The 27128-nt window shown below is 50.3% G+C and overlaps 1 protein-coding gene across 1 annotated transcript in view; it reads left to right on the forward strand.

Annotated features, from left to right (window-relative positions):
• The first annotated feature begins 2064 nt into the window (after window positions 1-2064).
• LOC131590146 (proline-rich protein 36-like) overlaps window positions 2065-27128 on the forward strand; it is a 125264-nt gene continuing 100200 nt past the window's right edge. Inside the window, exons 1-2 of the mRNA XM_058860047.1 lie at window positions 2065-2088; window positions 9579-10173. Of these exons, the coding sequence (XP_058716030.1) occupies window positions 2065-2088; window positions 9579-10173 (619 nt within the window). The remainder of the gene's footprint in view (window positions 2089-9578; window positions 10174-27128) is intronic.

Raw genomic sequence — 27128 nt, forward strand, 5'->3', positions numbered from 1 at the left:
CTGACTGAGCTGTCCCAAGAGAGAGAGGCAAGGAGGGATAGTTGTGGCACTGCGTGCTGCAGTTTTCCCAAGGGCTTTATTAGGGAGGGCTTCTTCTGTGGGAGTGAGAGAACTCTCAGGGGCCCTGGGCTGGTCCAGCCAAACCTCCAGAGATGTTGCACAGGGCCTGCAAAGAGGGTGGAGAGTGACCAGAGCCAGCCCAGAGTTCCTTAGGTCCCTCAGCAGCTTTGGACATGTCCATTGACATCTGGCTCCCACGGCATTACATGACCCCCTTGCAGTGCCCAATTTCCTAAAGCAGAAGGTTATCCCAGCACACCATGGCCATAGTTCTGATCTGTGCTCTGTTCTAGAGTGGGATCAGGACACGGCTTTTCTGGAAGCCTTGGCACATGATGGTTTGGAATCCTTAGAGAATGCTGGAGGCAAGCTCTTAATGCGCCTTTTTGAACAGAATAATCAGCATCGAGGTGGCAAGAGGTCACCCATGTGCCATTCCCCTTAACATAATCTGAGGGTTGATGGATTCTGGAAACCTTGCCCTGCTCCCTTCCAAAGCCCTGAGGGATCCCACAGCATTGCTGTCAGTGGGAGGAAGGAGCATTTAGCTGTCAATCTTCTACCTGTGTGCAATGCCAGTGTCTCCTTCCATGTGCTCTGTGCAACCACAGAGAAGAGCAGTGAGGGAAGGGGCCGGGCCCAGGGCTGTGCCTCAGGGCTTTGCCTGGCACGGCTCCTTTGGTGGCCCCAGGGAGCCTGAGGATCTCCTACAGAGCCACGGGAGCTCTTCTGTCTTACCTTTCCCTGCAGCCAAACCTCTTGGTGAAGGTGATCTGGCTTCCCATCCCAAATCCAGGACTGAGGCTGTGGGAGATGGTGAGGGTAGGTCAAGGCCTTTCCCCCTGGGAGAGCTGCCAGCTCAGAGGCCAGAGCTCGGCCAGGGCGGCATCGCTGCAGGTGCCAGGACAGAGCCATGCACGTGTGTGCCCTCGGCCTGCGCGATCCGCTCATGACTTTGTGGCTCTTTGGAGGAAGGAGGGGCCTGGTCCTACCCCAAAATCAGAGGTGTTCTCCTGAACTTTATCTATGACTTTGACAAGCTCAGCCTTCTGGAAATGCCACCGTACTGAATGTAGTATTCTTCCATCTGATCTACCTGTGCCTCTTCCTTTTTTCAAGGGATGAAGCAAAAGGCTGTGCACAACGAAGCACTTCCCGGAGGAAGCAGTGGCTCCCAGGCAACTCCTGATTCAGGAAGAGAGGCAATCGCAGGCAGAGGCCCAGACACAGGAGGTAATTGCTGTGCTGGGCTCAGCCCTCGGCGGGGCCGTGTGGCAGCAGCTCTGCCCCCAGGGCTGGCACTTGCATGACCCAGAAGGAGCCAAAGCTTGAGGCACCTCAGCTCCAAGGACTCTGGAGCTCATTCAAAGCCCCTGGGAACTGGGAATTCTGCACCAACATCCCTCCTGCTGCAGCTGCTCCCAGAGCTGGCCCTGAGCACCCAGAGGCCCAAGGCACAGGAGCAGCTCCGAGTGGGAGCCCTGCCGCGAGCCCAGGGCCACAGCCAGCCCTGGCTCCCAACTGGGCAGGGCCTGCACAGGCTCCTGACAGGGCCTGGCTCTGTCCCCTTGGGCTGGGGGAGCTGTCACAGGGCAGGGAGGGTCAGGGGTGGCAGTGGCTGCTCAGGGATGGCTTTGGCCTGAGTCCCTGGAAGGAGCCACTGCCCAAGCAGCTGTGCTGCCCCCGGGCTCTGCTCCCGGCCTTCTGGGCTCTGTTGGGTGGCACAGCCTGTGCCGAGGGGCAGCAAGGTGCCTGCAGGCCCCAGCTCTGGGGCAAACAGAGAATGTCCAGGCCATACCCAGCATGCTGCCAGCTCAGCAGCGCAGCACAGCACGGGCTCTCACTGCCCATTGCTCCCACAGATGCAGCCGGCACCACAACACGTGTTCCTGATTCCCAGAAGGGCAGTGGAAGGACTTTCTGTCAGGGAACACGCTGTTGGCTAGCGATAACAGCAGGCGTGCTTTGTTTGGAGCTTGTCTTCATTTCATGCTGTTTTGGAATATGGTATACCTGGAAGAGAAAATGGTGAGTGCTTTGTTCCTCTTTCCCTCAAACAGCTTCTTTTGAAAGTCTTTTGTAGACAGGAAGCCTTCTCAGTGAGGCTACTGTGGACTTGTGGGTAGTCAGTGGTTTCCCAAATAACTCTGCCGAGATTTCTGCTGCTGCCCAGGGCATTCTTTGGCCTCTTCACTGCGGGGCCTTGTCCTGGGGAACACACTTGTGCTGCAGCCAGTGCTGGCTGCCACTGAGGCTGCCTGGCCAAGAGCAGCCCCAGGAGCAGCAGGCAGAGGCAAAGCAAGGTAGGGAGGAAGAAGAAAGGGGAAGAGATTGGCCTTGAAAGGCAGAGGCGCTCTGGGGCCTGCTGCTGACCTGGGACCCTGCCCAGAGCCATCCCCTGCTCACTGAGGCCTCGAGGGGCAGCTCTCCAGCTGGGCCAAGCTGTGCCAGCAGCTGCAGCCGTGCTGGGGAGCCTTGGCAGCTCTGGGCCCTACTGTGCAGGAGGGTCCCTGTGTGCCAGCAGCAGCTGGGGGCCTCTGACACCTCTTCTCTCAACGGGAGTGCCTCTGCAGCTTCACAAATCCAGCCAAAGACTTCAGCTGGAAAGAGCTGTACTGGTTATCGGCCATCCACAAGCCAGTACCGAACGTCCCTGCCCCAGCTTCATTACCAGCTCATTGCTGTGGAGGTGCAATCACCATCCAGAACAGGACCTCCTGTCCCTGCAGCTGCTGGCCCTGGTGTCCGGCCATGCCTGAAGGTGGGCCCCTCCTGCCACGGAAGGGCTTAAACAACACCTTTGGGCTTCAGCTTTGGTGTCTGGCTGGTACCACCAGCACTGACAAAGCTCCTTGTCTGGACACAGCCAGGGTTGGGCAGGCAGCAGTCAGTCACAGGGCTCCCAAGACCAGCAGCCACTATGTTTATTTTTCATTTTGCTAGTGTTAGGAGTATTTTTTTAATAGAAAGAAATCCTAAAATATTTCTTCCCTTTTTCCAGAGTAGTTCTATATTTTTCAAAGTAGTTTTAGGAGTCTGGAAAATATTGACTGTTTTTACTCTTTTAGAATAAATAAAATTGCACTTAATTAGTAGTCTTTATTCTATGAAGAACTAAGCCCAAGACACCCAGCTTATTGGGGAGGCTCTTTTCCCACTGGAGATTTGGGCCTATTCACAACCAAATTGCTTAAAACCTTTTCCCAAATATTTCCCATGATTTCTGAGGTCACCTCTTAGTCTTCAGATGCAAACTTGGAGCACAGTGGGAAGCTTTTAAAGTCACCATCTTTGCTTTTGGAACAAGTCCCTCCGTTCTGGAGCAGGGGCTTCTCTCAGCTTCCTGCAGCCCTGCTCCACTCCAAGGCTGTCCTGAGCCTTCTCCTGCAGCTGTTGCTGTGCCATGGCACTGCTGTAAACAAAACAGCTCTGCCACACTCGCTCAGAAGGACTGGAGAAGCTTTATGGCCTTGTTTACATTAGGCTTTTGGCTTCTCTAAACACAGGTTTACTTTTTGAATTATATGTTTCACCTGACACAGGCACTGATGCCGCTTTCTTATGGAGGCTGAACTGTGATGGACTTCAACAGCTTTCTGGCCAGCATAAGGCCTGGAAAACCATTTCATGGAGCCATTCCGTATTGAAAATATCCCAGTCTGTGTACCAAAAGAAGCTTGTTTAAATGCTAGAACTCACCAGAGCATCTCTCCAGGACATACCTTTCTTTCCCCCACCTCTCCCTCCATGACTGCCAAACAGAACCTTTGACAGTTCTTTTCTCCAGAAGCTGAATGGCACCATTTTATTTTGGGGAGGAAAAAAAAAGTAAATGTTCTATGATATCATCATCACAATGAGCTGAAAATTAGTTAAATGACATCAACAACTCAGACTGTGGATTTATTTCTCAGAGTGCAACAGTGGCTTTACTGTCCCTTCAAACTGCAGATGTGTCACAGTCTTTAAAATCATTTTAATGCAGACATAACTTTGGAGTTAAGCACAGCAAAAATCAAAAATAGGTGCCTGGTTAGTTTTCCCTGGTGTGGACATACTGATGGTGTTGCAGTAATTACTGGAGACTCAGGGCAGGACAGGTGCCTACTGCCCTTACAGCTATTGCCCTTCACAGCATCCTGCTCCCGGAGAGCAGCCCCAGCCCTGCACTGCTGTTCCAGAAACAAAAATACAGGGAGAATGCAATTTGACATGAAAGGGGAAAGAGAAGTCAACTTTGCAATGCTCCATCCCTCTGCCTTAACATATTACTTTTGATTTAAAATCCCACAAAGTTCACAGAGCTTTTGACTTGGATGTAAAAGAAGAAAGTTCAGTGTGATCCCTGGGATGGGAAAAGGAAAAGCAATTATGTTGTCCCTACAAAGAACAAAGAACTTGCTTCTGCTGATGAAGGTGGGATGTGAGGGACTGTGAGGTTCAGATTTCCTCCCAGAGTTTCATGTCACTCATTCAGACAAACTATTTCTTTCATAAAAACCAAACCCTGACCCTCTGACAAAAATCTGGTTTCAGTTGTGACCAAGGTAAAGGCAGACATGGAACAGGAAACAGTGTTGAAGTTGGACTGAGCTGTACTGCTAAATCACCTGAAAGCAAAGCCCTCACAGTTATTGTAGGTACTTGGAATGTATCTGGTAACTTAGAAATGAGTAATGAAAAGTGTCTCTTTTCCTAAAAGGACAGCTATATTGTTGTGTAATAAAGAGCAGATGTCAAAAAAGATTTCAAAGACTTGGTAAAAAAAAACCTTATGAAAAACTGCATTGCTCTCCCTGACTTTGGTGGCCAAGTCAGCTGCTCCAGCCCCACTAGCAAACATGACAGACATGTGTTGTCACTTTGCTTCAATTTAGGAGCACAGTCCCTGGGAACTCCAGCATGTCCTGAGCAGGGAATCTCTTCCCAGCAGCAGGCAATGTCCTGGAGTGCAACTGGCGGCAAAGGGCCAGATGCAAAGAGAAACTCATCCCAAGGAACAAAGTGTGAGGCACATGCACTGCTCTGGGCAGCCCCAGCTCTGCTCATCCTCATCCTGGAGGGATATTGGGAGCTGGGGCAGGAGCCAGGACAGTCCCATGGAGAGCCAAGGGTGGGATTCTCAGCAGATGTCCCACAGCAGCCTTGCTTGGGCTTCAATGAGTGCCCATTTTACACCACTGAGGAATCAGCTAATTTCTTAGTGTTTAAACCACAACGTGGAGTTCAAGGCTCATGTGCAATTTTATTAGAGCACAGACTTGCAGCCAATTGTTCATCTGGTATGTGGCCTAAGTGCTGATAGAGACTTGGCTACAGTTCATATAATCTGCCATTAATAAATGCAATTTATGACAGTGTCAGGCAAAGACAACACCACAGCGAATGGTGCTCTCAGCACAGGGCAGGAATTTGGTCTGAACAGAGATAAGACTTATTTAATTTCTTGTCCCTAAATGCCTGGCATTTAGGTCAGGCTCAAGGCAAAAGATGGTGTAAATATAAAGGCTCCATGTCAGATCTGCCTTTTATTTATCAGATTTGCTAATATTAGCAAAATTAGTAGCTCAGTTACTTTAATACAACCCAATATTGCACTTTATAATCCCAGTGCCGCGTCTAAAGCAAACTCTGGCTGCAGTGACCACGCTCCAGCCCAGTGACAAGCCCTGAACATGACAAGATGTGTGTCTGAGCTTCACTCAGCTTACCAGGAGTAGCTGTGAGGTGCAGCAGAACAGAACACAGCTCATAAACACCTTCTCAGGACTGGAGGCATGGAGATCAGATCACACCCTTGTCCTTGTGCTTCCCCTTTGCCCAAAGCCCAACTCAGGGCCAGCCCCAGGTGGAAGGGGGGTGGGGGGGGAGCAGTGTATGTGGTGAGCACCCTGCTGCAAACTCTGCAAGGACACACATCTGCCAGCTACAAAAAAAAATATGTATACCAAAGTAACTTTGGTTTCCATTCATGCCTGATCTGAGCAGAATTAATTTAAGGAAATCAGTTTATTTGGCAAATTCTGGTATATTTAGAACTAGCATAATATAAAGGTGAGGCCTTGGCACAGGTTGTCCAGAGAAACTGTAGCTGCCCCTGGATCCCTGGAAGTGTCCCAGGCCAGGCTGGACAGGGCTTGGAGCAGCCTGGGACAGTGGAAGGTGTCCCTACCCCTGGCAGGGTTGGCACTGGATGGAATGTAAGGTCCCTTCCAACCAAAACCAGTCTGGAACTTCTGTTACTCTAAAATGCATTGCCTGTAATAGATTTTAGATTTTCACTTAAAATTAATGCAATGTGCACAAATCTGATCCTTATGGAAGCTCTGCATATTTAAAAGAACCTATATTTAAATGTATATACACTTTATAGCTCTAATTCATCCTTTGAAAAATTCTACAGCCCTATCTGAAAGCCAAGGAATATTTATTTTCAAGATCTGTGATGAATGAGATCCAGACCTGGGACTGTTTTGTAAAGTATCATCCATGCCAAAATCCTCATTCAAAGAAAAATTCCAATAACAATTATGAGGATTCTATACATCAAATACCTAGTTCTGCTTTATTTAAAGCAAAAGAGAAATTTATAAATCACTGGAAAAATCACTTTATAAGCATTTGTCAAAAGGTATTAAAAGTCAGACACCTAAAAGAATTTCTAAAATTTTACTAAATGAGTGGTTTTCGGTTTATCTATTCAGCATCTAAACAATACCACTGTGATTTAGTGCTAAAGGATCCCAATACATTTAGCCATCTTAACTTGGAATTTAATCATCTGAGTTTAAATACTGTAGAACCTGACCTCCCCTGGCCAGCTCCAGTTGTTCCCTGGGTGCCGCCCCTGTGCCAGGGAGCAGAGATCAGAGCTGCCCCTCAGGAGGAGCTGCAGCCCCCAGGGAGTCTTCCCTTCTCCAGCTGAGCAAACCAAGTGCTCTTAGCTGCTTCTCCTGTGGTTTCCAATCCAGACCCTCCACCAGCCCAAAGCTCAGCTCTGAATTTTCCAGTGTCTTCCAATGCTGCTTTGCTGCCCTTGAGCCACTGAGCAAGGAGCTCAGGTGTTCCCTGTCACCTGGGGCAGGGCAGCACAGCTGCCTTTGGGCACCAATTCAGCTCAAACCAGGACCTGAGCATATGGCAGCACTGTGACAGTGCAAAATACAAAAATCCATCTTATCCAAGGTGAAGTTAAGGCAACCCCCATCATTTGTATTTTACACTTGTGGCGATTCATTTCCCCAGCAGAAACAAGGCAGTGTCCTCCAGTAGTTACAGCTCTGAGCATGGAGTGAGGAGACCACCAAGCACATCCTCCACAGCCCTTGCCCAGTCAGGGCAGGTGTGCTCCATAAAGCCACTGAGGTGCTTAACATGCACTAAAGTGAGCTCAGAGTGCCCAAATATTTTCAGAAACTTGGGTCCCAGCCAACATGTTCTAATACCCACTTGCAAGGTTAGGATCTCTTCTTTCCTTAAGAAGCCATGAGGACACAGACACTTCCCAGTGTCAGCACAGCACTTCTGCAGGAACAGGATAAGTATGGACAAGTCTTCACCACATTGAGAAGGTGCTGCGAGATCCAGAATATGGGATGTTCTAACTCTTATTTCAAGAGAATCTTGGGAAGCAAAGAGCATCAAGCCACTCATGATGAAGACTGCTGAAATCAGCTCAAATTGAGCACATCTAGAATAAGTGGGGTCCAGGGGATCCAGCACATCATAGAGTCATAAATACTGAATACACTGAGACTCCATGGAACATTTAGTGCCCTTTTTTAACTATAAAACTACTGTATTATCAATGTCTTTGGGCGGGTAAACAAAGGAAGAGGTTTTTGGTTCCACATGCAAATCACACTGTTCTTTCACCTGAAAATGAATCATTAAACAATTTACTGGACCATCTCTGAACAACTTAATCAAAAATGCCAAAGCCAAGAAAGCTCTGGGTGATGCTGCCAGCTAGTTTCAGAGCAGAGCACAGGGGCACTACAGGTCTTATCTTGGCTAAAGTGAACCATTCTGTATTTTCCCCAGGAAAGCGACATCCATTATAAGACTAGCTGAACACAGTTCTCCAAAAGGTTTGCTGTACTGAAGTGAGACATTATCAAGTCCTAGCCAGCATGGTCTATTGGAGTATATAAATTCTCGCTTGCGGTGAGAGACTTCTCCAGGGTCAGGCTGTTCAAGTATAAGCAATTTATTATAAGGGTAAAAGGAGGGGAGACCCGTGTCCGCCACCAGCCTCGGCGTCCACGTGGTCCGGGGGAGGGGAGAGAGAACAGGTAGAGCAGGGGAGGAGAGGTTGGATGGGGGAGGGAGGGAGTAAGAGAGCAGCAGGGGGAAAGAGGGAAAAGGCAGAGGGAGAAAGCAGGGAAGACGAGAGGGGTAGGAGCAGGGAGAGGGGGCTGAGAGTTAGGAGTGGGGGAGAGGGGTAGAGGGGTAAGAGTTAAGAGAAAAGAGCGAAGAGGTCAGAGTAAAGAGAGCGAAGTTCTTGTTACAATTCAATATATCTTTTTCTATCGTGAATATTCTAATTCTTAGAAACCAATCACCATGAGACACACCCACTAAAGAATTTACATTCAGCCTATGTGCTTCCCTATATTAACATACAGTGTTGCATTTTAAATTCTACAAAACCTTACAAGTTCTTTCCTTGCTTCTTGACCTTTGCATTCTTTATCAGCAGAAGGACATTGTTTTATCAACAGGGATTCTCCTCTAGCTGGCTAAGCTATTGTTCTTTGGTTAACCAGTACTCAGTATCCTATGACTCAAAGCAGGCTTTCATTTCTACTTTGATTCTAGCCTTCATATTTCCAGAATCTTTTGTTAAACCATCACATTCATAAGGTTTCCCTGTTTCACCTTCCCCAACATCTCCCCTGTCTCGATGAACTATTTAAGATAATAGAAACTGTCTTGTTAGTTTTTGCACACACTGAAATATAACGGGTACTGCTGCTAAAACTACAATTAACACTTATTAAAACAATTAAGCTTATTTTACAGATTTCTCTTAGCCAAGGTGCAAAGCTTAAAACTTTAAACAAATTGTCCATCTTCTCTAACTTTTGAAGGTCAGATTGATTCACTTTAGAATTATCAATATGAGTTTGGGTGCCTAAATTTTTCAAATTTTGCAGCTGTTTATGAATAGGAACAGTATGATCTGACAAACAGATGGTATCAAAGCTTGCAGTCTTTGGCTAAGGCGACCCAGGCATTTATCTTGGGCTGATTTACAGGTAAAGTTTTACTACAAAAATTCAAGCAAAAGGGTAAAAACAACATGCATTCATGCAAATAACGGGAATTCGTTTGTTTTTTGTTGAAGTGTCTCTGGTAGATCACTTTCTCTCAAAGTCTTTCTAAGTTCCTTTGCTTGAATTGCCACTGTTGGTGGTACGGTATCTGCTTTTGAATAATCTCTTTCTTTATTTCCCTCTATTTCTCACTCCCGTTCTCCCCCGTCTTTCGTGGCTGCTGGTGGTGGTGCCGGGCAGTTCAGGAGTCGCGTAGGTGAGCCCGGGAGTGGCAGTACATCGGTGCGCGGGGGCCGCGGCTGTCGCTGTTCCGCGCTGTCGGGGAGAGTTGCTGACCTAGCGGATACAGACGGGATTTGTGCCGGTGTCAGCAGCGGGGCAGAGACAGGCGGGGGCCGTGTGCCGGTGTCGGGCGGCTTCGGTGGTGGACGCGGGGACGTGAAGACGCATGGCGGGGACTGGACAGTGGCTGGGCTGGGCGGTGGCAGAGGCGACGCGGGTGTCAGCAGCTGTAGAGCCGGGGTCCCGTTCCCGTCCTTACTCTCCCCCCCGCGGTTTGAGAGGCTGGCACGGGGGGGTGGCACGGGGGGCCCGGGGACGGCGGAGGCAGGAGCGCCGGCGCTAGAAGCTGTGACTGCGCATGCGTGGATGGCGTCAGCGCCGCAGGGCAGCATGGGGGAGTGGTGTACGGCAGCGGGCATTTCGGATCGGCCCGCGCCGCACCGCACAGATCGGTGTCGCTGCACGGCGGCGGCGGCGGGGCCGGCGGCACCACGGGCGCCGGGAAAGCGGAGCCCGCGGGGCACCAAGGCGGCGCGGGCGGCACGGAGGGGGTGTAGGGGAGCTGAGCTGCGGGAACCGCGATGCCGAGGGCGGGCGGGGTGGCGGAGCCGGGAACCACGGTGTCGGCGGGGGCAGGCGGGACCGCGGGGACCGCGCCGCCGGGGGTCGGCGGAGCCGCAGCGGCGGCGGGGCCCATAGCCGCGGGGACGGTGGAACGGGGCGGGACCGCAACATCGGGGGAAGCTGGGACGGCAGGAGGGGGGCAAAAGCGGGGCGGTGGGACGGGGAAGGTGGCGGGAGGGGTGGGAATGGAGCGTGCCGGGACTGGGGTAGGGGGAGCGGGGGCCGTGTGGTCGGGGGAAGGGGGCGCACCGGTCTGAGCGGGCAGGAAGGGAGGGGAGACGGCGGGGACCGAGGGTACGGGGGCCACATGGTCGGGGGGAGGGGACACACCGGTCTGAGCGGGCAGGAAGGGAGGGGGGACGGCGGGGACCGAGGGTACGGGGGCCACATGGTCGGGGGGAGGGGACACACCGGTCTGAGCGGGCAGGAAGGGAGGGGGGACGGCGGGGACAGAGGGTACGGGGGCCACATGGTCGGGGGGAGGGGCAGGAGACACGGGGGTTGCGGGGTCCGGGGGGCTCGTCGCGCGTTGTGTATTCGCAGCACACATTTCTACGAGTGCCCTACAGGCTGGGACCAACTTTGCGGCCGCCATATCTCGGCGGGAAATGTTATTAAACAGCTTATTACCAACTGTGTCCCAGAAATCTCTAGTAAAGAATTCTGAGTGTTTTGCGTTTGGGAAATTAACTAGAGTCCAGGTTAGAAGGGTTTTGAGTTCTCGTTTAGGCAAATTACTTTGGCTGGCTTTCAGTAAGAATTTTAGTTGCTTATACAGCTTTTTGTCTGGGGTAGAATAGCTTTGACCCATGATAGACTGGTTTGTGACTCACCTCTTATTTAAATGATGTTGGCTCGTCTCTCAGAGCTCGGGCGATGGGTGCTGGCCAGGCACCTCCCGTCCGTTCTCTGGTGTCACTTAGTAATACTCGCACATAACCATGCTGCAGAGTCGTCTAAAAGCTACGGTTTGGACACGGCAGCAGAAAAACTTTTAGAGAGATCGGGGTGCAGATGCTGTGGCAGCGTTTGCCCCTTGCTCGACCACGTAGAGGCTTTCCCCGCCTAGCCCAGGTGAGACGTCGCCTTGCAGTGCCCCCCTGAGCTCCACGGGGGCTCCACGGAAACCAGGGGTTCAGACGCTGCTTGGCAACCTTCACCCCGAATAAACCACGCAGGGGATGTCCCGTGTAGCACAGAAGAGATGTGGCTTTGCCACCCTCTCTCGTGTCACAGGACCCTGCGGAAACCAGGGGTGCCGAGGTCGCCTGGCAACCTGCACCCCGAATAAACCACGCGGCCGATACCTCTAAAGCTCCGGAGCTGACGCTGCTAAGCAACAGCCGGCCCGTGCCCGAGGATGCCGCGGAACAGGGGAAAGAGAGTTACAGTGTTACGGTGATCAGCCGCATAAACTGCACTGTAGATGGCCTTAAAGGGTGAAAAAACAGTCTTTTTAGTTACCAATGATGGAGAAGTGTCTCACCAATGGAGATGGCGTGGGAAGGGTCTCAGATGATGGGCGCCAGGTATTGCAGTGTAATAATTCTCGCTCGCGGTGAGAGACTTCTCCAGGGTCAAGCTGTTCAAGTATAAGCAATTTATTATAAGGGTAAAAGGAGGGGAGACCCGTGTCCACCACCAGCCTCGGCATCCACGTGGTCCAGGGGAGGGGAGAGAGAACAGGTAGAGCAGGGGAGGAGAGATTGGATGGGGGAGGGAGGGAGTAAGAGAGCAGAGGGAAAGAGGGAAAAAGCAGAGGGAGAGAGCAGGGAAGACGAGAGGGGTAGGAGCAGGGAGAGGGGGCTGAGAGTTAGGAGTGGGGGAGAGGGGTAGAGGGGTAAGAGTTAAGAGAAAAGAGCGAAGAGGTCAGAGAGCGAAGTTCTTGTTACAATCGATTATATGCTTTCCTATAGTGAATATTCTAATTCTTAGTAACCATTCACCATGAGACACACCCACTAAAGAATTTACATCCAGCCTATGCACTTCCCTATATTAACATACAGTGTTGCATTTTAGATTCTACAAAACCTTACAAGTTCTTTCCTTGCTTCTTGACCTTTGCATTCTTTATCAGCAGAAGGACATTGTTTTATCAACAGGGATTCTCCTCTAGCTGGCTAAGCTATTGTTCTTTGGTTAACCAGTACTCAGTATCCTATGACTCAAAGCAGGCTTTCATTGCTACTTTGATTCTAGCCTTCATATTTCCAGAATCTTTTGTTAAACCATCACATTCATAAGGTTTCCCTGTTTCACCTTCCCCAACACCCATGGGCTCAGCCAGGTGCTGACATGCTGCCCCCTCCCTGTTCTTTGGCATTTGCCAATCCAGACCAAATCAAGCCTTGAACCACCTGCTCTGGGCCTGTTGCTGACACCTTGGGCTGCAGACTTGCTGAGATCCTTTCCCATTCAGCTCTCTGATGATCCTGGGACAATGCTGGTCCCTGTTTTAGACTGGAGCAGAGCAGATGGGACAGGAGCCCTCCAGGGCTGTAGGGGACCTGCAGCTTGTGAGGTGCACGAGCACATCTCATCAGCTGGGTCAGTTGAGTACTTTTAAAAAATGTCAATGTTTTCCAACAAAGAGAGACCAGGAATTTCCTGGAATTGTACGATGTCAGGAAAAGGAATACTGATCTTCCCCTCTGTTTGTGTCACCAATATTCTGTCTCTTATTTCATGTCCTTCATTCAGGAGTTTCCACATCTCCTGTTTAAATGGCCATGTCTAAGGATATCTCTTAACGAGAGCAGCTGCATCTGTGTCCTTCCCATTGCTCCCAGACTTCCTCCTCTAGCTGCACTCTGGGCGTTCCAATGGCTCTCAACTGAGTGGCTTCACACTTGGAGCTTCAGGGAGTTGCCCAGTCTTTAAGAACTTCAAATAACTCATCATGAAACATCTTAATTGTGTTTATGGCTCTTACAATTACCTTTGTCTTTATCTAAAATTGTTCCTGTATGGATATCCCTGGTGGATAGTGGGCACGTCAGATGCTGCTGGGTTGTCTCACATTGCTGAGGGAAGAGTTTTGATGTTTTTCAAATTGGATCATGTTTCCATTTTTTCTGTTGGCCATGAAGAGAAACTTGCTGTGCCTCTGAGTGTCCCCAGTTGCTGAGCCCCAAAGGACACAAAGCCGATGAGTTGTGGTTCCCAGTGCAGTGGTGGCACTTGGAGCTCCCTCCATAGGCACAGCAGAGCTCCCGTGTACCACAGAGTCCCTGGCAATGCAGGGATGAAGGGAACAGGACAGGCTGTGGGGATCAGGGCCAGGGCACGGCCAGGGATTTGGGGTGGTTGTGAGGCCAGGGCAGGACGCGGCTGAACCTCATCCAATTGTCCTGGGCCCATGGCTCCAGCCTGCCCAGATCCCTCTGCAGAGCTTCCTGCCCTCCAGCACAGCCACACTCCCACCCAGCTTGGGCTCCCCTGGCAGCTGCCTGAGGGGGCCCTGAGTGCCCTGCTCCAGAGCAGCAAAAAAGAGATTGAACTGAGCTGGCCCCAGTCCTGAGCCCTGGGGACACCCCTGGATGTGGCTCCATTCCTCAGCTGCTCTGGGGGCCAGGGCTTGCATGAGACCCCAGCCCTGAGATGGGGGGCTTTAGGGACAAAGTCTGATGGATTGTCAGCCATCAAGGGAATTGATTTTCAGATCTGTTCAGAGTGATTTAGGAGGTGCTCAGGATCAATATCAACTGGAGATTGCTGATATCAATCTATAAACAGGGAAAAAAAACTAAAGAGGACAAAAAAAAATACCACTGCAGTTTTAAAAAATGTGCTACATTCTTTTTGAATACTCTTCTGAAATCTGTATAATTAACCATAGAAGAATTGAACACTTAACATTAAATTATTCCCGGGGTCTTGTCTTGTTTGAGTGGTTTCAAATCTTAATGTGTTTCTGGGACTGAATTCCTGAAGACTGAACAAGCCTCTGGAGAAGTAAAACTCATCAGGGAACCTCCCTCCAAGTTGCTGAGGATCCATCCTCAGCAGAGCAGGAATGAACAGATCCCAGGCTTTCCAAGCTGCTGAAGAGCTGTGAGCTCACGTGCAGTCCCAGGGGCTCCTTGGTGACATCCCAGGGCTCCTTCATCTTCCTAAGGGTCGTGAGGTGACAGTCCCAGGGCTCCAGGGTGACAACAGAGGTGTCTCCACGCTGCCGAGGAGCCAATTTGTCACAGGCAGTGACAGGAGTCCAGTGGTGACATCCCTGTGCTGCTAAAGAACAGTGAGGTCACCGACACTGTCAGGGGCTCCAGGGTGACATCCCAGCAGTGCCCAGGCTGCCAAAGAGCCGGGATGTCACCGACACTGCCAGGGGCTCCAGGGTGACATCCCAGCAGTGCCCAGGCTGCCAAAGAGCCGGGATGTCACAGACACTGCCAGGGGCTCCTGTCATGGGCACAGTGGGAGCTTCAGGCAAAGGTTATTAGAGAAGCTCCTGTTGGGTCACCAGGTGCAGAAAGGACCCCCAACACCCCAATTACACCCCAAGATCCCCCAAGCCAGGACCCCCCAGGATTTCTAAGCTCCTTCTGTGAGAGGAGTTCTGGGAGTGGCTGGATCCAATCCCAGCCCCAGGATTTGTAAAGGATTTCTGTGTAATGGATTATAGAGGTGGAATTGAACCTTTGCACAATTTTGTCCCTCAACATGAAGAACAATAATGCAGAATTATTTATATACATATAGATGTGATTGATTAGGATCAAGACTCGACAAAAAGGTCTTAATCAGAATTATTTACTCCACTGTATAGTGGCTGTAACATCTATTTTAATATAGTGCTCTAGGAAAGAAAAAACACTGAGACGAAAGAGGCCCTCAGGCTCCTGAGCTGGACAGAGCTGACCCAGGGGTTTGGACAGTTCCGAGCCTTCATCCCTGAAGAGCCCTCAGTGACCACCAGAGTGAACTGCGCATGCCCAGAGGGGTGTGGAGCTCATTACCATATGGAATGGGGATGGGAGGAGCCAAGAAATTAATATGCATGAAGCACATTTTTCAATCCTATGCATATGTAATATCTTGGGGGATAAATTGAGAATGTACACCTTGTGACATTTGCACACGTCTTTGGAGGATCAATCCCCCGTGTGCACGGGAACCTGTCAATAATAAATAAACCTACTTTAAAACTACTGCAGTTTTAGAGTCTTCACATGTGTCAGTTTTGGGGAGGCAGGCAGGAGTCCTCTCTATCCCCCTGTGGGAGCACACGGGGGATGGACTCCCCAAGGCGCGCCCCGGGATCTTCTCGGGGTACTCCTCAACTGGTGCGCTCACCGCAGGGATAGACGAGGAACCTGCTGCCCGTGGATCAAACGGTTTGTATTATAATCCAGCCTCGGGGGGTCTGGACTAAAGGGCTGCTGCTGAGCCGCAGGGAGACGTCCCTGCGCGTAGCCTCGTCCCTGCTGGGGTAAGGTGGGCTTGCAAGTGACCATGGGTCAGTGAGCGGTGCAGGGACCGCTTGGGCTGATGGCGGGGCCGGCAGGAGGGTACCGGCTGGGGCCGGCAAAGGGGGGTTCATTGACCAAAGGGATTGGCCACTGGCAATTCTGGGGGTGGCTGGAACGAACCCCTGTGTTAATGCTGCTGTTTGGTGAAGTGTGTTATGTCCAGACTTTTGGTTGTGTGTGAGTGACTGAAACAGTGGCTGAGACATGGTTAGAACAATTAGAAGAGTAGTTCGCGATGTTAAGAGTGTAGTTTTGATTTTTTTCCACTTCATTGTGTAAGATTTTGATTCTTCTACTTCACTGTAAGATTTTCAGCAGTCATTGTGTGTTTTTGCAGAGCTTTTAGTGATGTGTGTATTTCTGTAGCAATACTGCTCTCTTGTGTCAAAAGTCATAACCCCAGCACACTGGTAACTTTCCTTTGCTTTCTGTGTTGGATACTCTGGTTGTTCAATCTTATTAGTCATAACAAGTAGTGGAAGGGCTGAAAGAACGCTACAAGCCTGGCAAGGAAAATTAAAGGACTACCTCTGCTCCAGAGGTTTGGCCTGGACCCTTGGGAGTTTGTAAACCCAGGGCACCACTGGACAGATAGAGGAAACGAGCGGGTGTTATTAGAGGGAGTTTATCCAACTTCTGCCGGAAAGATCACAGCTTTGGATTGGGAACAGCCCTCTCCTAAAGATCTGGAAATCCCAGAAGGGACAGAAGGGATGCCAGGAATAGTGTGTATTTGTGCTATTGGGGTGTTTCACTCACAACAGGGACAACATTTTGCGTGAGTATTATTCCAGTGTAAGGTTTGTGCACCACGCTGGCACTGCTCTTCTGCCCAACAGCCGAGGGGGTGCCCGCAGTGTGGGCGAGGACAGGTTGATAGTGAGCCTGAGATCTTAAAGCCTGTGTGTGGACGGACCCATTTTGTGCCTCAGACTCAGGTTGTGCACAAAGAAGAGTGGGAAAAGACTGTGAGAAATTGGGAGGAAAAATTTAGGTGGAAATGGGATAAGACAAGAAGGAGAAAATAATGGGGGCGGGACAGAGCAAAGAGGTACTGAGAGCCAGCCCACTGGGATGTGTCTTAGCACATTGGAAAGAAATCATAAGCACTGGGGGAACTGAGAACAAAAAGAGTTCAATAAAATATTGTTCTCACTGGTGGCTGTTGGATCGCCTGGATGATGGTGCAAGGTGGCCCCCAGTAGCACAGCAGAGTACAACACCCTGCTGCAGTTCATGCTTTTCCTTAGACACCAGGGGAAGTGGGATGAGCTTTCGGGTTGTGATATGTTTTTCTCCCTCTGGAATAACCCTGAATGGCAGAGGGACTGTGGGATCAAAGCTCCCTCTGGTCCTTTGGTGTTGGCCCTTGAGAAAGAAAATCAGGCCAACAAAGGGAAGCTCAAACGGTGCTGTTGGAGCTGCAGCCTCGGCCAGAGGTGCATCAGGCTGAGTAAGGCCTATCCAGCAGCAGCCCAGCAAGAACAGAACTGTACTAATTTAATCAGCCCTCCCTTTAGGAGGCAGGAGGAGGAAGAGGTGCACTTGGAAGCTCCATTTGCCCCTCTGACCCCTCCAGACCTGGAAGCTCCATTTCCCCTCCACCTCCTCCCTACAGCTTTAAGGGGGCATCAGCCCCAACACCCCCAGGTAGCCCGATTGCATCCCAGAGCAGAAAGCAGGTACTACAGGCACCCTTGTGGGAAGCAATAGGACCAGAAGGGACAATGGTAGTTAAGGAACCCTTTTCTCCTTCCGACCCAGAGGCCTGAGGAAAGGTCACAAAGAATTATCAAAGTGACCCAGTAAACACTGCCAAATGTTTACGATATATAGTCAAACAACATAACTCAGATTGAAGTGACACACAATTGTTATTAGACGCATTAACCAAAACTGAGAAGCAATTGGTTCTAAAACCAGCAGGGGACCTGGCAAAGGACCATTATAAAACATTAGAAATGGACCATTATAAAATATTACAAATGGATGGAAAAGAATACTTTCATCTCCAGGACCCACAATGGGATCCAAATCAGTCGAGTGGAAGGAGAAAGTCAGAAAGCTTCCAGGAGTGGACAGTGAAGGGAGTGGAGAGGGTTGGACCTAAAACCATGAACTGGGCAGCCTTATATGCAATCAAACAAGGTCCCTTGGAATCTCCCTCGGAATTCCTAGATCCTTGGAAGGACGCGATGCACAGACACACACCACTGGAGCCGGGCTCTGAAGTAGGAATACAGCAGCTAGTTAATCTATTTCTGGAACAATCCATGGGGGACATGAGGTGTAAACTCCAAAAGCTTTGGGGGGCAGATGGGTGAAACTTAGAAGCCTTATTGGAAAAGGCATGGAGAGTTCTCAGCAATTGAGAAGAGGGATATAAGCAAGAAATGAAGAAGCTAGTAGCAGTGGTACAGGAGGAAGGAAAAGGGAAAGGAAGGGATGGACAAGGACCACCCAAACGAGGCCCATCTCAACTGGGTAGAGACCAATGTGAGAACTGTGGAGAATTTGATCACTGGAAAAATGAGTGTCCAAAGTGGGAGTGAGATGGCCAAAAGAAAGAAGGGAAAGGAGGGGTGGTTGCAGTCGCACATCCACAAGAAGACTGAAGGGAACCCAGGGAGTCCGCCCCAGCAGACCCCCTGGTTAAAAAAATTAAACTGGGGAAAAAAAAAAAAGAAGTAGTGTTGCTGAAGGACAGAGAATGTTTCACATGGACACGTGTCAATAGTATGGCAAAAAAGAAAAAGTAACATTATTTTCTGACTCGAGTATTTATAGAATCTTGACAATGACCAGGTATTGGAGAACCAAATCACCACCTTCCCAAACCCATTGGTCATGCAAAATGTCCATTAAAAAATATTTCTCAGAAGGAATATGATAAACAACTTACGTTTACCAGACTCTCATGGGAAAGTAACTCAAACTATGAAAACATTATCAGGTTCAATTTTCAGGGTGACAAAGCAGAATTATTGGTTGATACTGGAGCAAGTTACTTGGTTTTAAATAAGGCCTTGATGCCTGTGAGTTGTGAGAATTATGTTATGGTCAAAGGGTGTGGAAGTTTAGCTTTTAGGGAAAGAAGTGGGAAACAGCCACAGAAGTGATTCCTCTGAGAGAGGCTGTGGGGAGTTCCTTCTGTGCTTGAAATCAAGCCAATAGCTGGCCAGTTCTGACAACTGACAGCATTCTGCACCACTGCAAAGTAACTTCACCTTTGTGAATGGCACCTTTTAAAAAGCCAAGCCCAGGAACTGGTCTCTTTCTTTGCAGCCTTGAAAGGCAGCAGAGCTCTGGTGTGGCTGGCCCCGCTCCCCCGTGGCCTGTGCGGCCTGGGGGGGGCTGGGCCGGACCCCAGCTGCTCCCGGGGGGAGATGGAGACTGCGGGATCCCCCCCAGGCCAGGCCAGGCTCTGCTGCGGTGCTGGCTTTCCCGGGAAGCCCTCCGGGTCCCGTTCCAGCGGGGTGGCCAAAGCCCTTCCCAGGGGAGCCCCCGGCCCCCAGGCTGGGCCAGGCCACGGCTGATGACACTCGCCAACACCCCCCCCCTGCCCCCCGGCCCGCACAGACAGCTCCTGAGAGCTGGCACCAGCCACACCTGAAATCCCACACCACCACTGCCTGCCATGGCTTGGGACAGATTTAACCCTTCCACTACACAGAGGAGACCTGCAGACTTTAATCCTCTCTCCAGGAAAAGAAAAGAACCAAGAGACACGTGAAAAGACAACGTGAAACATCAAAGTCAGTAGAAGAAGGAATCAAGTCTCAGATGGAAGGAGAATGAGGAGATGCTCTAATAAGCTGAAATAGTCTTTTGGTAGGGCCATGGGGAAGAATAATTATGTTCTGAAAAATAACTCCTTTAATTCATGAAAGAGTATTGGGGAATTGAAGTATTCAAGGTGTAGATCTGGGCAAAGGTATCCATTGATGAAGCCAAGCAGATGGTGGAGTAGCTGTGATCCCATGAGAGCTTGAACAGAGAGAGAGGGAGATGAGAGCTGATGAAGACCCTTTGCCCCCAGGGGGAGAACAAGGAAACCTCTATTCTCAGAGATGAAGAGTACCTTTGGATTTGAATAACTCATCCATAAAATATACCCCTTAGCTCATGGCCCATGAAGACACCTCTGAGTGGTGTGAAAATGGGAGGAGAGGGCAGAGTTTGTGCCTGGGTGACTGCAATTCATAGAAATGAAAATTGATGAGAAAACTGTTTCTTGTGGAGAACTCTCCATGGCATGACAAGAGAAAACTCCTCTCCCTGCACAGACCGATGAAAAGACTATTGTATAGTTGGCACTGCTTTAACATCCCTGGTTTTGTCTCTGCAGTGTCACTTGGGAAATGAAAAGTTAGGTAGGAGAAGGAAAGGTTTCTGGAACTTTTATTCTTGTTACTTTTTCTTGTAGACCTGATCATAAAGTTTCTTTATTCCTTTTAAATTTTAAGTCTGTTTTTTCCTTCTTCTAATCCATATCTCACAGCAAGAAAGAAGGAAGTACTCTGGTGATTTCACCTGGAGCTAAAACCCACCACCCTCAGCCACTCCTCACAGGACTGGTGCTCCAGACCCCTCACCAGCCTTGTTGCCCTTCTCTGGACACGCTCCAGCCCCTCCATGGCCTTCCTCAATTGGGGGCCCAGGACTGGACACAGCACTCGAGGTGTGGCCTCAGCAGTGCCCAGCACAGGGGAAGAATCCCTGCCCTGCTCCTGCTGGCCACACCATTCCTGATCCAGGCCAGGGGCCATTGGCCTTCTTGGCCACCTGGGCACACTGCTGGCTCATGTCCAGCCTGCTGTCCATCAGTGCCCCAGCTCCCTTTCTGCCTGGCCGCTGTCCAGCCACTCTGTCCCCAGCCTGGAGCACTGCAGGCCTTGTTGTGGCCAAAGTGCAGGAGCCGGCACTTGGTCTTGTTAAACCTCATCTTGTTGGCTTTGGGCCCTGCATCCAGCCTGTCCAGGTCCCTCTGCAGAGCCCTCCTGCCCTCCAGCACATCCACACTCCCACCCAGCTTGGTGGCAGAATGGTTCCATGAGGCCCTGGAGTGTCACAATGGTCTCCACGGTTCCATGACACTCCGTGGAGTCACAATGGATCCTTGGTTCTTTGGGCTCTGCAGTGTCACAGTGGATCCTTGGTCCTTCTGTTACTGTGGGGTTAAATGTCTCTGAATAATGTTTCTGAAAATCATGTAGAATTAGGCCACAAGAATGTTTGGTATTAGGGATGGTCTAGCAAGCTGAAATGTTTACGGTAACAGGAACTCGTGCTTGGGGTCTCCAAGATACCCACCCAGAGATAAGATTTGTACATGTTCTTACAAGGATGAGCTAACTCTCATGAAGCAATATCGATGAAGTTAATGATGCAATATTAATGAAGCAATATTGATAAGGTTGTTATAGTGATTACTGCTACAGCTGAAATTGTAGAAATATGTGCACTTTGGACAAAGACGATGGAGCTAGATTTGGGTTGCTGATACCCCTAGTTCCCACGTGCTTCAATAAAGCACCTGTATATAATCAATCTGTGATTATGTGTGTTCCTGAACGCTGACATTTTGGTGACCCAGGTGGGACCCTGTGAGTGCTGCTGAGCGAGTTCATGACCCGATCACGCTCCAGCCGGCACCGAGGGATTCTCGGGGAGCCCATCCGGCCGTGACCGTCTCCTCTGCTCACAACGTCCCTCTGAGAGAGGTAAGGTGCTTTTCAGTCTGGTCTGGTGCCTGCCAATAAGACTCAGCGAAATCTCCGCACGGTTGGGCTGGAGGAATTCCTGGTATTGCCCAGGCAAAAACTGTCCCCACCCTCCTTTCCTGCCCCCTTCCCCCCCTGGGCCCGGCCACTCTTTGTCCTTTATCAATCACCTACTAAATACCCACAGTTAGGTTGTCTCTGCAGCTAATAGGTAAAAATTCCACCGGGAGGCCAGAACAAAAAAAAGGACACCTTACCCCCAACAAGAACCAAGTCCGAACAAGAGAAAACTGCCTCTCTCTCATCAATCTCAGTCCAAGGGGGAAAAAGAAGCCAAGCACAAGTGTCCCATCAGGACAGAGGCTCAATCTCCAATCAAAGGGGACTTTGTTCCAGCTTTTCCCTTGGAGCAGCATGCAGCAAGCACACCTGGGCCTCATTCAGGTCTCTCTGTGGGCTGGCAGTCAGCTTCTGGTGGGAATTTAAAGCTTTTCCTCTACTTTCCACAGCAAATAAACGACCTCAGCCAGCTGCACCAAACCCCAAATTTCACTCTAAAAATAACCATTTGCATTTTCCTCCATTCCAGCCCTGAAGAAAACAAACTTCACTTACGGGAGCTGGCGGCACGGTGTCCTCCAAGACCGTTGATGAGCAGGACAATATTCCAGGGAAAGAGCGGCAAAGCCAAAGTTCACTGATGCTTAGGAAGCTTTGCAAAACCTTCCCACCTGTGGTGGTGTTGCACCCTCCTGAGCTCCTGGAGCCCTCCCTCAGCTCAGGCGCAGTTTGGACAGGAAGGGGATGGTTCAGTTTGTGCCATGTGGGGACAGGAGGAGGGAAGACTTTGCACACACTGTCACCAGGGCAGGGCTGTTTTCCTTTATGGTGCCACGCGGTAGCACATAATCTTTGATTTCATGGGAGTGAGGGAGGTGCTGAAGGGCAACAATTCCCTGTGCTAAGGACATCTTCCACTCACACAGCAAGGCAAGGGAAGGGGAAAGTGCAATCTCTCTTTCCTGGAAGGTGTTCAGCTTTTAACAAACTAGTTTTGCTGAAGATGAGCCTAGGCAGTGGTGAGTTAGAGCATTTGATCAAACTCCCAGAGTATCCTCACATCTGTTTGGACACAATTTCTGTTTTTTTTTTTCATTGTGAATGCTTTCTCCTGCCCCGCTGCCTCCTGCTTGGAGTTGTACGCGCAGCAGAGTCCCAGAGTTTCCTCAGCAGGCCTGTGCAGCGAGTTCTGAGCCAACGTGTGGCTCTGCTGCCATCCCAAATCTGCGCTTTCCTTGCCCAGCCTGAGCGCAAGTGGGGCATGTGCTGGGCGTGGCTGGAGATTTTCATCACCAAAATCCTCCAGCGTCACGGCATTTCCATCTGCCCATTGCTTTGGAGAGCACAAATCACAAACCACCCATCTCAGCTGATAAATGTCATTGCTTGCAGATTGCTGCAGCCGCACAGCTGAGCTACAAATACACATGAATCAACTGCAGTTAAAAAATGGCATTTATTACAAATTGCTACACCTGCACTGACAATACACAACTATAAAAATCTCAATTAAGTTTAAAAAAAAATCATTATTATATTAGCTCAACAATGCCACATAAAAATATACAAATACAAACTTCAGTTAGCAAAAACTTAATTTATTGCTAACCTCTACAAGTCACTATTGACAAAAATCAATGAGGTGTTTAACAACTTAATTTATTACAGATTACTACAGCTTACAGCCCATACAGAAATAAAAAAATATCTGTGTCTCCCTCTAAAGAACCCTGTACTAAGAATTCCATAGATACAATTATACAACTCCACCACTTCATACATGTTTAAATAGAATTAAATACCTCTATCTAAACATATATAACAATCTACAGATGGAAATACAGATTAAATATTACATATTTCATAGAATATATATACAGATATATATATAAAACAAAACTATTTGAATATATAAAAATGTCGCTGTCCTAATCTAAATATCCATACAACTGCATAAGAATAAATCAGCTGCCCGATCTTCAGTGCCTCTCCCTCAGTCTTTTCCTGCCATGCAGAGCAGCTCTCCTGGACAGGGACAGCAGATGGGGACATCTGGGAGGCAAAGGGAACAGCGAGTCAGTCCTGGGACCTTTCCCTTGGCAGCAGCTGCACTTCCAGCAGGGAAGCGAAAATCTCCGAGCCTCCCCAGGAGGCTTGGGAAGAACAAGCAGGCTGAGCGGGCCAGCGTGTGGCGAGCGCAGGCGCGGCGGGACTGTTCCGCATCTCCCGGCAGCCCGGCACAGCTCCCGGGCCCTGCCGGCACAGCTGCCTTGCCCAAGGACAGCCCCTGTGCCGGCCGGGGCAGCAGCGCTGAGCAGCCCCAGCACGGGCAGGGGCCGCTCCTGCCCGGCCGGGCAGCGCCCACGGACAAAGCCCACGCCACCCTCAGCCCTGCCCGGCCTCACCAGCCCTGGGGCCTCACCCAGGCTCTCACGTGGCCCCAGCACATCCCTGCTCACTGCTCTTGCTCCAGGCCTTCAGCTTCTCCCTGCTGCCTCCTGGCAGTGTCTGGATGTCCTCAAGCTCTTCAGTACAGCTGGGGTGGCAAAAGTGGAGGCTCTGGAATTGGTTGCAAGGCCTGGCAGAGCTGCAGTCCCTGAGCTCTGTGTGCTCCCTCCTGGCCCCCTCCATCCCCTCAGCCCCGCCGTCCTCTCGGCAAACCCCCAGCCCCCTCTTCAGTTTCTTCGGCCTCTCCCAGGCCTCTCACCCCGCTCAGTCCCTTCTGAGCCGTTGTGTCCCCTCAGAGCCGGCACAGCCCTCAGCCCGTGCCTCTGTCACCTCAGTGCCACCATCGCCCTCTGCTCCCCCACAGCCCTCAGTGCCCCCAACACCTCAAGGTTTCCATCGTCCCTTCAGCATCGGCGCCTCCTCAGCCCCCTCAGTCTCACCGTCCTTCAGCAGCTCCTCACAGGACAGTGCCTGGGGCCACCGGCAGCTCCCACCGCTCCAGGGACAGCCAGGGCTGCAACTGCTGCTCCGCCTGGCCCGGCCCCAGCTCGGACCCAGCACAGGGGGACACAAGGGGCACAGCGGGAAAAACAAGAGATGAAAAAGGCAGCCAAGGGGGAAAGAGGCAAAAACACAGCCTAGGCCTACACAGCTCAATCTATGGACCTATATGTCTATATAGCTCTAACTAAAGAACTATGCACATATAGAAATCTAACTATGTGCGCATCTAAATGTTACTCTCTACATATATCAATGCAAATTAGAAAATCTACAAATGTAACTGTATACATAGAAATTAAATTCTATCGCATCCATAACTATACATACAAACTATACAGATATATAAATAGATACACCTATAAATACAACTATACAACTCTATCAATCTATACTTGTAACTATAGAAATAAATCAAGATAAAATAAATAAATAAGTCAAGATAAAAAATCTCTAACTAGATCTATAAATAGAGGGATGCCACCTGCCTGATGGTCACAGGCTCTCCCTCTGATCCTTTTTCCCACGCAAGGCAGCCCTTCTGGCAAGGTAGATCAGATGGATATCTGGGAAGGAAAGGCAACTCTCAGTCAATGCTGGCCTCCGTGTAGCTTTCCCTTTGCAAGTAAACTGTCCTGCTACCAAAGGCTGTAAAACATGGCCTGAAAGGCACACTCTCACTTGAGAATTTGAAGCCTGCTCTTTAAAGGGAACAGGGGTCCTTCCAAGTTTTCCAGCCTTCTGAAGTTTTGAAGTATGCCAATCAATTCACAACACTCCCAGTGCAAATGGCACCCACGAGAGCTTGAAACACAGACAGTCCCAGCTCCCACAAAGAAGCCCAGCCTTGTTCTTTCTCTGGGCTGACGCAGAGACGTCAGTCCTCACTGCAGTGGCTGAAGCTGAAGGCTGCTGTGAGCTGTGAACCAATTGGGACACACAGCTTGGTGACACAACTGCCACCAGCTCAGCTTTATTCCCGGCTCTCTTGCCACAGCAGAGGACTCGGTGTCAGAGCCTCTGGAAAAGCATGGAGGGGCAGGGCTCGGGGAGCTTGTGCCAGTGCAGGATTGGAACTAAAGGCACCAGGAAGCACCAACCCTGCTTGAGACAAGAACTCAACTCTTCTCATCTCCCTTCCTGTCAGAGGCAGGCTCAGAGCAGCTGTCTCCCATCTCTCTAAAGCAGGCTGGGCTCACTCCTTACCAAGCTCCTCGGGCTCCTGGCAAACGTTCACACAGCTCCCGCAAGCAGGCAAAGCTCCCTCTGCTGCAGCCTTGTTCACAGCCTCCCCTCCTGAAGAGCCACGGGCAACACTAGGATTGACCTGAGAAGAAAAACACAAAGAAGGAAACACAAAGATCAACCAATAAATTCTGCAGGGATACAATCAGAGCCTGCCAGATTTCCTTCTGTGCACCAACAAATTGCTTTTAAAAACTGGTATATACGCGGGAGTTTGCAGAAGACAAAGGCTCATCGCACTTGGCAATAAGATATGGGCAGTTCCAAAAAAATCCCCCTCCCCACCTCCAGTCTGCCCTTCCTCAAGAATAAATCTACCCATGCAATGGGTCTGCATATTAAATGAAAGAAGAGAAATTATTTGGCAAAGTTGTAGAAGAAGATGCAAAAAGGCCTGTGCCAATGCAGAAACTGAACACTCCAGGCCAGTCTGGGAAGAGACAAGACTAAAGAAAAAAGGGATTCCAAAGTCCAAGAGGGAATCTGTCAAACACAAGGACTAATGGGCCCTGATTGAACTGCTCTTCAACACAGGAGGAGCCCCTGGGCTTCAAGGAGTCCTTAACCATTTCATGTCCAGCACCAACCTTGTCCTTCTCACCAATCACACAAGTCATGGGGCCTCAAAACCAAGACATCTGCCCCCTGAAGACTCCACGGCTCACACACTTCATCCCTTCTTCCTAACAAGGAGCTCTGGGCCCCAGAGGCCTCCAACAGTCCAAAACACTGACTTCTCCAACACGCTTCAAGAGCTGTCAAGGCTGACAAGGCTGTTGAGCGTGGGGATGACACTCAAGCCATGGAGTGGGCGCTAAGGATGGAGTCCTGCTAGCTCCTGGCACAGGGATGTGCTCTTCCCACCACAGCCCTAAGCACAACAGTCTCCTGCAGGCTGCAGCTTTGCAGGGACTGTCTGGCAACACACATCTCTTCTTTCCACAAGGTGACTGAGCTCTGCAACATGGAGAGCAAGACTGGCCAGTTTGCCCAGCTGAGGATTTCCCAGCTGGAAACTGGACTGCAGGCACCAGGTTCCTGAGAGTACAAGACAGCTGCAGCTCCAGCCCATGCCCACACACAGCTCTGGGAATGCCTACACACACAGCAGGGCTCACACAGCAGCAGCAGCAGCAGCCCAGCCCTTGCTTTGCCTTGGCCTATCAGCCCAAGAGAGGCAGAGCCCACATCTGCTGCTGGCACCTCTCGCATGCCCGTCCCACTCTGCCTTCAGTGGCAATTCTCCAAACGCTCTTCTCTTCTTTCCCATCAAACAAAGCCTGTTAGAACCCACCAAGCTTCCACTTCCTCCCCACAAATGCCCCTGCACCAGGGATTCTTCCCAGAAAAAGGAGCATCCAAACCTGGCAAACACCTCTCATCCTCACTTAAGGGCTATCCCCCCTTTTCATTCCCTCTTCCTTAGC

Source organism: Poecile atricapillus, chromosome 32 (assembly GCF_030490865.1).
Source record: "Poecile atricapillus isolate bPoeAtr1 chromosome 32, bPoeAtr1.hap1, whole genome shotgun sequence".
In the NCBI taxonomy this organism is placed as follows: domain Eukaryota; kingdom Metazoa; phylum Chordata; class Aves; order Passeriformes; family Paridae; genus Poecile; species Poecile atricapillus.